Genomic DNA, 14,303 nt, shown 5'->3' on the forward strand with positions numbered 1-14,303 from the left:
TCCATAATGTGTTTGATGGGTGTTAATTTATGAATGGCGTGGCATAAAATGTAAAGTGCAATTTATTAATGTTTTTGAATTACTTTTCATCATGTTTACATTCGAGAATGGTTTTATTCATGTTTATCATTAATTTAGTAAAATTTAAATCGTCACACCTTAATATCCATAATAAATATGTGTAATTAATTAAATTAATTTATGTGTTTACAGCATATTATTAAAATTTTGCTTATTAAATATAAATAATATTAAATATAGTCAAATTTGTTTTAATTTTTAGTTCCTAGATATATTAAATCATAGTTTAAGGTTGTATAAATAGTTCAAATTAATAAAAATAAATTTCTTTCTTGTATATTTTTCTAATTTTTATGATTCCCAATATTTGTTATTTTAAGAATATGAAGCTCATTCATTATAACTACATTATTGTTTATAGTAGGCATTTTAATATACTTAAATTTATTATTTTTTTAAATTCTTTGTGTTAGAGATTTCAAATCTTTAATGGTTATAGTTAATTATTAAATAAAAATGTCTCTTGTATACTCTTCTATTTTTTAAAAAAATTATTTTGTGTGGTTTTCAATAATTATTATTCTAAGAATAATTTTTTTTCATTAATTATAAATATAAAAATATTGAACAAAATTAAATTTAATTAAAATTCCATTAAATACTCATATTTGTTAAACTTATTTTAATTTTTGTATTTAATATACTTAAATCTGTTAATTTTTTATTAAATTTTTTTGTATGTAGAAATACAATACTGTTCATTAATGATAACAATTCTTTTTTTTTTTGTAAAAATATGAAACAAATGTAAAATGATGTAATCAAAAGTTAAAACCATCTTCCAGAATTTGAATATTGGAATTTGTAAACAAAAATATTTTATTGTTATTTAAAGCTGTTAAATATTTATAATGGACATATTATTTTAATGTTAATGAGGTGAATTCCGTAAGATCTTGAAATGTCGAGAATTTAATTTAGTTTATACGATTTTAATAATAAAACATTGAACAATTTTGTTATTTATTACAATTTCAAAAAGTTATTCGTGACATTTGAATCTACATTTGGTGTTGTATTGTGATTTTAAAACATAATAAATGTTCATTTGAAATTAACATAAATTAACAGCATTATTTCTTAATATTTACACAGGAAGCCATTTTTTAACTTAAGAAAATTAAGATTTAACTTAACACAATTAGTCTGCTGACTAAATATTTACGCAGGAAGCAAAAATATTTTTTTAACTGCTATTTATTATTAAATTAACATGCTCGTCCTCTTATTTAAAACATATTACAGTACTTAAAAAAAACGAAGCTATGTTATCTTTGATCGTAAATTATATACGTATGAAAATTATTGTGTTATTAATTAAATTGGCCAATTTCGAGATAAACGATTGATGTAATTTATAATTAGCTCATCACATCGCATTATTATTAATAAAACCAGTTGCTTGCATTAAATTTCCATTATAAAACGCTGATAAACTGCCATGAGAAACAATTTTCTTTTATGGGATCAGACTTGATTTACTCACTACCAACTTTTGTTGGCGTTTTAGTTTTGTACTTTGGTAACTGATTTATATTATTAAAGGTATGTTATTAGGTTTGGTTGTCTTATTTAAGCACCATTATTATCTAATTGTTCAAGGTTGGAGTGCTGTTGCCAGCTTCCGATTGTTTAAACAAATAAAACTTGAGGTCAAGTTGGTTAAATGTACTAATTAGTCGAATTAGTTGTACGTCAAAAAATTGGTAGATAAATCAGAGAAAATGCATAATAACCAACAAAAATATTTGATTTGAATTTTATTGGCTTTGTAATAGACATTATAATTTTTTTTGCAGAGTTTCCTTTGGAAGTTCGAAGGGCTCAATGGTGGAGACCCTCATTTTCGAAAGCCCTGTACAAGAAGAACCCGAGCCAAGTCCAATTCCAGAGAACGGTGACGCCAATCCTTTCCCAGAGGACCAGGATCAAACCGAGTGAGTACCATCAACAGTATATCGATCAAAGTAATTAATAAAAAAGTGAAAGTCTTTCCTAACTTAACTGGTTAAGATTTATTTATTTATTTACTTATTTATATGGGAGTAAACTGTGACTAGCTTTTATTTATAAATGCAAGTAGTACCCACTAATCAAAACTCTTACATGCATCAACCAGATGGCTGATTAAGATATTAACAGGAACTAATGAGAAACAAACTTGGCTTTTCACAAATAAAATTAATAATGCGGTCGTAAATCTCCATATAATCACCTCCTGGAACAATTATTGATGGTCTGAAGCAAACAGCCTTTAATGACCATAATTCTAGAAATAAAAGGAACACTATTAATCATTTTATTAATAGCTGCACGGCGAATTAATTTACAGTTAGGTAAACATTCCGGCATGTTTAAAAATTTGAATAAATTAAAGTGAATGGTTGATTTTACTGGATGCCACAAAATTGTGAGGTTATGTGCTGATTACAATAATTAAATTGAATTAATAATAAATAAATTTAGAAGTCGATAATATCATGGTTCATTCAAGCTTTCATTCAGTTTAAGCTGAAACTTTTTTGCCTGAAAACTAAACACTATGTACAGTAGTGGCCATAAATATAGTATCTTATTAAAATATATTAAAATTGAGCTGTACTACTTGAATTGGATGCCAGTACCCATAATATATTATTTTTCTGTTACTGTTGTGTCTTTCATTCATTTTAAGCTGAAACTTTTATGCCTGAAAGCTAAACACTATGTACAGTAGTGACCATAATTATAGTAACTTATTAAAATATATTAAAATAGAGCTGTACTACTTGAATTGGGTGCCAGTTCCTATAATATATATTTTTTCTGTTACTGTTTTGTCTTTCATTCATTTTAAGCTGAAACTTTTATGCCTGAAAGCTAAACACTATGTACAGTAATAGTCATAATTATAGTAACTTATTAAAATATATATAAATTAAGCTGTACTACTTGAATTGGATGCCAGCACCCATAATATATTATTTTTTCTGTTACTGTTGTGTCTTTCATTCATTTTAAGCTGAAACTTTTATGCCTGAAAGCTAAACACTATGTACAGGAGTGGCCATACTTATGGTAACTTATTAAAATATATTAAAATTGAGCTGTACTACTTGAATTGTGTGCCAGTTCCTATAATATATTATTTTTTCTGTTACTGTTGTGTCTTTCATTCATTTTAAGCTGAAAGTTATATGCCTGAAAGCTAAACACTATGTACAGTAATGGTCATAATTATAGTAACTTATTAAAATATATATAAATTAAGCTGTACTACTTGAATTGGATGCCAGCACCCATAATATATTATTTTTTCTGTTACTGTTGTGTCTTTCATTCATTTTAAGCTGAAACTTTTGTGCCTGAAAGCTAAACACGATGTACAGTAGTGGCCATAATTATAGTAACTCATTAACATACACTACTGTATGTTTTTTTTCTAGTTATCAAATATAATTTTAAATATTCATTTTAATTTATTAAACACAAACAGTTGTTTCATTTCCTTATTCTAATTATAAAATATAATACCACGAATTGTTATGTAGGTTTAGGTTTTGTTTACTAATTTAATCACGTCTGCCCTATGAGATTACGCTGACTACGCACAATGGTTTAATTACTTGGCCTGGCGTAACTGAAGGCATATCAATTGTTGACCTCACCCACAGTACCATAATACTGAAGGTGCCAGTTTCGAATTTATGACCACAAAATTTATGACACGTCTGTTTATCGTGTAATCTCAGATGATATCTGGAAATTAATTGGCAGTTGCGTCGTATGCGTTTAGCCCCTTTTTGTAAAATAGATTAGTTGATAAATAGTACATTTGTTTCTGTTTTTAATTGTTTTGTTGAAATAACTGATATTTTGCCAATTTTATCAAAACACAAGTGCAGTTTGTTTAATTTGCATATTATAAATATTGATCAAATGACATCATTTTGCATAAATAACAATTTGCATAATAACATGAACATAACTGTTTTAGAATGAAAAGCTCAAGAATACCTAATTAATGATTTAAATAAAACGTAAATAAAACAAGTAATTAACATATGCATTTTTTAAGTTTACAAGTTTATTATAGCGGCAAAAAGTGCCCAATGAGTTTTTGAAATGTTAATTAACGTTTACACAACAAATTTGGCTTAAGTCAACAATATTTTCCTGTAAAAACAAAAAAAACATAAAATTTGTTTTGACTTCCATAATTTGAACTTGAATAAATTATTTATGTTTAAAATAATTTATTTAATGCAATTATTAAGCATATTTTTAAATTATATCAGGAAACATATTTTATTTTATTCTTTAAATCGACAAATCATCAGATATCTTTCAAAATTTATTGCCCATTCACCGGATTTACAACAGAAAAATACGTGAGTCACATGTCCATTTAACGCACCGCTTCTGCCAGCTGGCGCAAGCCCCATAAATATTAAAAACCCCCCAGTTTACGGCCCCGTTTTGATTTCGCGACGGGCGCGAAAACCGAAAGAACAACGGGGTGTGATATCTGTGGACGCGTGGCGCAACTAGACGCGATAGTGATACAGTGTTCTGTTCGTCGGCGGGTTCGCGTGGTGCATGTGGCGACTCCGATGGAACGGGGGCTTACTAGTGCGACTAGACCGGGCGGTGTTGCCGCTGTTTATTTTTGTTGGGTATTATCATTGTGTCAACAGCAATGCAAAAATTATCATGGGATAATAAGTTTTATCTTTTTATTGTTTTATTAGCAGATACCATTATGTATTTGTGTAAAAAACTATTATTTATTTCCTATTTCTATTTTTGAATAAATATTTTTCGTTTTTAATGTTTTATTTTTGATTAATATTGTATTAAAATAAATACTTTAATTTACTTACTTTTAATGTTTTAATATATTTAAATATTTCAATATTTTAGTACATTTTAATATTTAAAATGTTCCCAGTTTGTTAAAACATTTTTATATTTTAATATATTTGAATATTTCAATGTTTTTTTATGTTTTAATATTTCAAAATTCCATATTATTTCAACATTCTAATGTTTTTAATATATTTGAATATATCAATGTTTCAGTATATTTCAGTATTTCAATGTTTTAGTATATTTTAATATTTAAATTTGAAATATTTCAGTATATTTCAATATTTCACTGTTTTAGTACATTTTAATATTTCAATGTTCCCAATTTGTTTGAACATTATAATGTTTTAATATATTTGAATATTTCAATGTTTCAGTATATTTCAGTATTTCAATGTTTTAGGACATTTTAATATTTGAATATTTCAATGTTTTAGTACATTTTAATATTTCAATGTTCCCAATTTGTTTGAACATTTTAATGTTTTAATATATTTGAATATTTCAATGTTTCAGTATGTTTCAATATTCCAATGTTTTGGTACATTTCAACATTAATTAATATATCAATGTTTCCAGTTTGTTTGAACATTTTAATGTATAAATGTTTTAATGCTTCTGTATCTTTCAATATTTCAATGTTTTAGTATATTTTAATATTTAAATATTTTAATATTTTGGTACATTTTAATGTTTTAATGTACTTGAATATTTCAATGTTCCCAATTTGTTTGAACATTTTAATGTTTTAATATATTTGAATATTTCAATGTTTCAGTATGTTTCAATATTCCAATGTTTTGGTACATTAATTAATATATCAATGTTTCCAGTTTGTTTGAACATTTTAATGTTTAAATGTTTTAATGTTTCAGTATCTTTCAATATTTCAATGTTTTAGTATATTTTAATATTTAAATATTTTAATATTTTAGTACATTTTAATGTTTTAATATACTTGAATATTTCAATGTTCCCAATTTGTTTGAACATTTTAATGTTTCAATATATCTGAATATTTCAATGTTTCAGTATGTTTCTATATTTCAATATTTAGTACATTTTAATATATCAATGTTCCCAATTTGTTTGAACATTTTAATGTTTTTATATATTTAAATATTTTAATGTTTCAGTATGTTTCAATATTTCAATGTTTTAGTATATTTTAATATTTATATATTTCAGTATTTTGGAATATTTTAATGTTTTAATATATTTGAATACTTCAATATTTCAGTATATTTCAATATTTCAATGTTTTAGTACATCTTAATACTTTAGTGTTCCATTTTATTTCAACATTTTAATGTTTTAATATATTTGAATATTTCAATGTTTCAGTATGTTTAAATATTTCAATGTTTCAGTACCTTTCAACACTTCAATGTTTTAGTACATTTTAATATTTCAAATTCAATATTATAATATATTTCAATGTGCCCAATTTGTTTGAAAATTTTTATGTTATATTTGAGTATTTAAATGTTTCAGTATGTTTCAATGTTTTAGAACATTTTAATATTTCAATGTTCCAATTTATTTCAATATTTTAATGTTTTAATATATTTTAGTATTTCATAATTTTATATTTTAATTGAATTTTTCAATATATTTTAACATTTAAATTTAACTCATATGTTTTTAATGTTTTTATATCTTTACATTTTTTAAACAATATAAATATTTTAAATAATTTTGTTTTATTAAAAAATAATGCACAGTACAAAAAAATACGTTTTCTTTATTGTTGGTAGTACAACAATTAGTGGCGACAATAATAATTAAAATAAATTAAATTAATTTAAGAAGTGGGGAAACCCCGGAAGCTATTTTTAAAAATGGTTGTTCCATTTAATTTTTATTCAAGGTCATATCGAAAGCATTGTGCACAAACATCACATGTTTACTTACACATCTGCATTGGCAGCAACAAAAGCGATGTTTATTTCGACGAAACAACCGACAGGATAAACCCCATTTGCGCCTAATCCCAAAATTCCCAGGGGCGGCGCCGTCCGCCCCAATTTGACAACCACGCGAAAGGGGCCCGAGGCGTGGCGAAAAATCAGCGTGTGCCGCCTTCGAACAAGCCTAACCTAAAGCCACCGCTTCACCGACACCGAAACGTTTTGGTACTACGGTGCGAGACAGGCGACCGGTGCGTTCCGAGCCAGTGCGAGACGCGGGTGACAGTTCGTACGCGTGTTTTTGGTGGTGAATATCGAACAAAGCCCGTTTAATTAAGACAACAACAACCCCGGACGTCCTGGTGTGCAAGAAGGCAGCCCAAAAAGGTGCGTACGATCCGACGACGGGCCACTCGGTCAAACGGCGACATTAATCGATTGGCCCGAAATATAGATAGGGGGTTGATTGTGGACGAAAAGGCCGCCAAAACGGTCGACTTGACGGAAGAAGTGAAAGTCCTCGGTTGATACGCGTTCTCGCTATTTAATTCTGGTCAATACACCTTCGGTTGCTGCTTTACAACCGGTTGCTATAGTGCACAAAACAAAAGCACTCGACCATCGATTTTTTAGTTGCCCTTTTCGGTTTGCGGCGAGAGGAAATTGTCGTAATTGTGGCCGATGTTTTGAAAGGAATGTTCCGATTGAGGATCACAGTATCTTACTTAATTTATGTACATTTTTTTATGTTATATAACGTTTTGTAATAACTTATAATTGTGTGTTAATGTTAATAGCTACCTGTTTCACCGGTTTATTGTATTATTATTTAGATTTCTGTTTTTATTCATTAAATTTTGTTTAGTTGAATGTTTTTTTATTAATTTTTTATCACAAAAATAAAATAACTAAATACTTATGTTTATTACGAATTTAGAATCGTAATATTTTAACCAAAAACACAAAAATTTATATTTTAAATAGTTGAATTAAAATTATTCTAGAAAAAGTCTTATCTAAAAACATTTATAAAAACTTATCTTATTAATAAAATACACGTAAAATATTTAATTATTTATTATAATATCTCGATTATCTTAAACCATATCTTTTATGTAATTTTGTATTGTATTTTTTCACCATTTATATTTTTTTAGTTTTCAAATGTATATTTTCTGTAACATGTTTTTATAGTTTAAATATATTTTCTATTTTATTATATATTTTTATGGTTTTCTGCGTTCAAAGTTTTTTCTATGTATTGGTTGTAATTATTATTTGTCAAATTATATATTATATTTGAAGGTTTTTTTTTCTTTAATGATTCATTCAATTTCTATATTTAAGTGTTTATCAAATTCAATATTTTTTATAATATCATAATTTACTTACAAAATTTTTAATTTTTGTAGTTTTTATGTTTTATATTCATTTTTTTTTTCATATATATATTTCGTTAATTTTTTAATATTTGTTGCATTTTTCATTTGATATTTGTATGTTTTAATAATTTAATATTTTTTATACTTAAAAATTTTATCAAAATTCAGTTTACAATTTTTTTATACTTATTTATTATATTTGTTTGTATATGTTTTTCTGTTTTTTAATGTATATTGTTTGTAACCATATATGTTTATATAATTGTATGCTAAATATATATTTATATTTCTGATTTAATATTTATTTCCTTTATTTTTCTATTAGTTTTTTTCCTTTTTTTACCATATTTATGTTTTTTTTTCTGTTCTGTTTAATGCACATGTTTTGTGACATGTATGTTTTTATAATAATTTGACAAACTAATATTTAAACCTCATTTCTATATATATTTTTTAATATTTTGTACATTTCAAATTTGTACAATAAATTTTAACCTTGTCCAAAATTTCAGTTTTCTCAATATTTATGTTTTTTTAGTTTTTTTTAATATTAATTTTTTGTAACGTGTATGTTTTTATAATAATTTGACAAATGAATATTTGTACATCTATTTCTATACATATTTTTTTAGTTTCTTAATATTTTTTATGTTTTTCTATATTTTAAGTTTTTCTGAATATTCTCATTAATATTTAATATTTGTATTTTTGAATAAATAAATATTTTTTATACATAAATATTTTACCAAAATTCAATATTCCAATAATTTTTACATTTAATTATTCTCAAATTTTTTATATTTAAATTTAATCTTATCAAAAATTTCAGTTTTCCTCGAGTTTTTATATATTTATGTCTTTTCTGTTTGTTTTTTGTAGCATGTGTATGTTTTTATAATAATTTGACAAATGCATCTTTATACCCCTGTTTTTATATATATTTTTGAATTTTCTTAATATTTTTGATACTTTTCTACATTTTAAGTTTTTATTGTTAATTTTTGACAATATTTGATATAATTCAACATTTGATATTTTTATTTAATTAAATATTTTTTCAAAATTCAATTTCATTAATTTTTACATTTAATTATTCTGTATTCTTTTGTATTTAAATTTGATTTGATCCAAAATTTTTTAAATTTTTTAAATTTGAAATTAATTTTTATATATTCTTAATATTTGATTTTTAATAAACATTTTTTGTAACATGTGTCTGTTTTTATAGTAATGTGAGAAATGAATATTTGAACCCTTATTTCTACTCAAATTTTTTTTTAGTTTCTTAATATTTTTTTATTTTTCTACACTTTAAAGTTTTTTCTGTATATTCTTAACAATATTTGATGTTTTTATTTTCTAATACTTATCAAATATTTTTTATACTTATATATTTTACCAAAATTCAATATAATTTTTACACTTAATTATTCTGAAATTTTTTTTATTTAAATTTAATCTTACCTAAAATTTCAATTTTATTAATATTTATGTTTTTTCTGCTTTTTTTAATGTTCATTTTTTTTGTAATATGTGTATGTTTTTATAACAATTTGAGAAACTTTTGATATTTCTATTTTCTGTTAATTCAGTATTTTTATACTATTTTACCAAAATTCAATATTCCAATAATTTCTATACTTTTTATTCTCATATTTATATATATTATATAAATTTAATTTTATTTAAAAACTTTATTTTTTCAATATTTATCTATTTTTTGTTTTTTTTTTAATATAATTTTTTTTTGTATTATATATTTGCTAAATAAATAATTTTATTCCTATTGTTATATATATTTTTAATTATTCCAATGTTTTTTTGTATTCTACATTTTAATTTTTTTGTTACAATTAAATATTTAATATTTTATAACTAAATTTTATTATTTTTCAATAAATGTTATTATTCAATATTTTTTTATTACAAGTTTATTTAATTTTTATATATTTATATATATATATATATATATATATATATATATATATATTCCACATATTTATTATTTTTTAGTTCAATCATAATATTTAATTTTTGAGAGAAGATAATAATAAAATATAAATTTTGCATAAATCTGTATTAATTTTTTATATTTATACTGTTAAATCTTCATATTTAATCTGTTAAAAATGAAAATAAGTTAAAAACATCAGTCTTTTTTTGTTTATAGTCTATATCATAATAAAAAATAAAAGTAATATCAACTATTCTTTCTATTGAGACCAATTTTATTTAAATAATTTAAGTTTTTAATCAAATATTTATATATAATATTAATGGTTAAACTAAATAAATATCTAAAAGTTAAAGTACATTCACACTTAAATGATAAAAACGTAATTAAAACTTTTCCGTATAATAATCAAGTTCAATCAAATCCATTAAATATTATTTTTATTATTACGCAAGAATAAAATTTTTATTCCACGAATTCACCGTCAAAATCCGTATCCATAAATTTTTAACAGGGTTCCACCCCGCCCCAAAAATCATCGGAATTTGATTAAACCTCTACACCATTAACCCCCCAAACACAATGGACCATCCGTCCCGAATTAACGTACAAAATCCCGGCTTATAAATATCACATGGAAATTTGATGGGGAATTGTCCCCCTAGTTTGTTACCGGACATTGTCCTCACCCTACAATGGCGCACAATTTGCCACTTCGGCATAAAATTTCGTTAACAAACACACATATAGTACTAAATGCCAAATGTTAATTTAATTCGAGTCGTTGCTATGAATGTTAAACGATTACCAAACTCGAAAATATCCACATAATCAATGGTCAGGCCACGTTAACATCAGGTGTATTTAATAAATTGCTGTGGCTTGTGTCAAGATCAACGGGTTTTTATTTATCCTGCATATGGTATGGCGATGTGGTTACTTCGTTGGTATTGCAGTTTAATAATCTGTACGTGTTGCGAAATGATAAACGATAGCTTAAATGGGGTGACTAATATTTACTCTGTAAGGATGGTAAGGGGAATAAATTAAAGGTAAATAATTGTTTTGCTGCAATTAAAACTTATTGATTAGAAACTAATAAGTTAATAAGTTAATTTATTTATTCATGTACAATAATATTTTTTTCAAGCAATGTCTGAGTAATATGTTTGTGGTAATCAACGATTTGTTGCTGTTTCCAGTTTATTTTTATAGTAAATAGTGTGTTAATAAGGTGTTATTGTTGTTGTGGGAAAGGTACGACGTTGAGATAACTTATTTAAAAACCACATTGTGTTTCCTTGAGTTGAATATGTAATACAGATAAAATGTGGTAAAACGTTTCCAAATAATAGATAGGATAAACATTATTTTTCTGAAATAACTCAACAAAATAATCAACAATGTTTTGCCATTTCTTCAGAATTAAACAAAAGTAAATAATAGTCACAAGGATACAATTCTGGACTACGTGGTGGATGAGCTACAACTCCTGATTTAGCATTTTAAATCATGTAGCCATCCATTGTCATGAAGGAGCTGAATTATCTATTGATCAATATGTAAAACTCCATCCAAAGACTTCCATATTGTCTTGGTTTGAGACTCTTTAAGTACCAGCTTCAGTACATTGTCTAGACTGGTCTAAATCATTAAATAATCCATATTTATATACCAGGAGTTTCTAAAATTGGTCCAATAGTGAAGAAGTCCTCCATTTTGCCTTAATGTATATTCTTCTCCTTCAACCTAATCTAACTTTAGACCGACGTAACCAAAATCTTGACCTTGTAGTCATCCATTGTTATGAAGGAGCTGAATATCTTCTCTATTGACAGTACTATTGATAGTTTCCTCTCTTGATGGGTACTTAATATGTATAACTCCATCCAAAGACTTCTATATTGTCTTGGTTTGAAACTCTTTAAGTACCAGCTTCAGTACATTGTCTAGACTGGTCTAAATCATGAAATAATCCATATTTATATGCCAGGAGTTACTAAAATTGGTCCAATAGTGAAGAAGTCCTCCATTTTGCCTTAATGTATATTCTTTTCCTTCAATCTAATCTAACTTAAGACCCACGTAACCAAAATCTTGACCTTGTAGTCATCCATTGTTATGAAGGAGCTGAATATCTTCTCTATTGACAGTACTATTGATAGTTTCCTCTCTTGATGGGTACTCAATATGTAAAACTCCATCCAAAGACTTCCATATTGTCTTGGTTTGAGACTCTTTAAGTACCAGCTTCAGTACATTGTCTAGACTGGTCTAAATCATTAAATAATCCATATTTATATGTCAGGAGTTTATAAAATTGGTCCAATAATGAAGAAGTCCTGCATTTTGCCTTAATGTATATTGTTTTCCTTCAACCTAATCTAACTTTAGACCAACGAAACCAAAATTTTGTCCTTGTAGACATTCATTGTCATGAAGGAGCTGAATATCTTCTCTATTGACAGTACTATTGATAGTTTCCTCTCTTGATGGGTACTCAATATGTAAAACTCCATACAAAGACTTCCATATTGTTTTGGTTTGAAACTCTGTAAGTATCAGCTTCAGTACATTGTCTAGACTGGTCTAAATTATTAAATAATCCATATTTATATGCCAGGAGTTTTGAAAATTGGTCCAATAGTGAAGAAGTCCTCCATTTTGCCTTAATGTAAATTTTTTTCCTTCAATCTAATCTAACTTAAGACCCACGTAACCAAAATCTTGACCTTGTAGTCACCCATTGTTATGAAGGAGCTGTATATCTTCTCTATTGACAGTACTATTGATAGTTTCCTCTCTTGATGGGTACTCAATATGTAAAACTCCATCCAAAGACTTCCATATTGTCTTGGTTTGAGACTCTTTAAGTACCAGCTTCAGTACATTGTCTAGACTGGTCTAAATCATTAAATAATCCATATTTATATGTCAGGAGTTTATAAAATTGGTCCAATAATGAAGAAGTCCTGCATTTTGCCTTAATGTATATTGTTTTCCTTCAACCTAATCTAACTTTAGACCAACGAAACCAAAATTTTGTCCTTGTAGACATTCATTGTCATGAAGGAGCTGAATATCTTCTCTATTGACAGTACTATTGATAGTTTCCTCTCTTGATGGGTACTCAATATGTAAAACTCCATACAAAGACTTCCATATTGTTTTGGTTTGAAACTCTGTAAGTATCAGCTTCAGTACATTGTCTAGACTGGTCTAAATTATTAAATAATCCATATTTATATGCCAGGAGTTTTGAAAATTGGTCCAATAGTGAAGAAGTCCTCCATTTTGCCTTAATGTATATTCTTTTCCTTCAATCTAATCTAACTTAAGACCCACGTAACCAAAATCTTGACCTTGTAGTCATCCATTGTTATGAAGGAGCTGAATATCTTCTCTATTGACAGTACTATTGATAGTTTCCTCTCTTGATGGGTACTCAATATGTAAAACTCCATCCAAAGACTTCCATATTGTCTTGGTTTGAGACTCTTTAAGTACCAGCTTCAGTACATTGTCTAGACTGGTCTAAATCATTAAATTATCCATATTTATATGCCAGGAATTTCTAACATTTGTCTAATAGTGAAGAAGTCCTCCATTTTGCCTTAATGTATATTCTTTTCTTTCAACCTAATCTAACTTTAGACCGACGTAACCAAAATCTTGACCTTGTAGTCACTTATTGTTATGAAGGAGCTGTATATCTTCTCTATTGACAGTACTATTGATAGTTTCCTCTCTTGATGGGTACTCAATATGTAAAACTCCATCCAAAGACTTCCATATTGTCTTGGTTTGAGACTCTTTAAGTACCAGCTTCAGTACATTGTCTAGACTGGTCTAAATCATTAAATAATCCATATTTATATGCCAGGAGTTTCTAAAATTGGTCCAATAGTGAAGAAGTCCTCCATTTTGCCTTAATGTATATTCTTTTCCTTCAACCTAATCTAATTTAAGACCGACGTAATCAAAATCTTGACCTTGTAGTCACCCATTGTTATGAAGGAGCTGTATATCTTCTCTATTGACAGTACTATTAATAGTTTCCTCTCTTGATGGGTACTTATTATGTAAAACTCCATTCAAAGACTTTCATATTGTTTTGGTTTGAAACTC

At 26.1% G+C, this 14,303-nt stretch overlaps 1 protein-coding gene across 1 annotated transcript in view; it reads left to right on the forward strand.

Moving 5' to 3' along the window:
• LOC109605759 (uncharacterized) overlaps window positions 1-14,303 on the forward strand; it is a 134,247-nt gene that overhangs the window by 60,564 nt on the left and 59,380 nt on the right. The window contains exon 3 of the mRNA XM_049962595.1: window positions 1,881-2,018. Within this exon, the coding sequence (XP_049818552.1) occupies window positions 1,881-2,018 (138 nt within the window). The remainder of the gene's footprint in view (window positions 1-1,880; window positions 2,019-14,303) is intronic.

The sequence above is a fragment of the Aethina tumida genome, chromosome 2, assembly GCF_024364675.1.
Source record: "Aethina tumida isolate Nest 87 chromosome 2, icAetTumi1.1, whole genome shotgun sequence".
NCBI classification, from domain to species: domain Eukaryota; kingdom Metazoa; phylum Arthropoda; class Insecta; order Coleoptera; family Nitidulidae; genus Aethina; species Aethina tumida.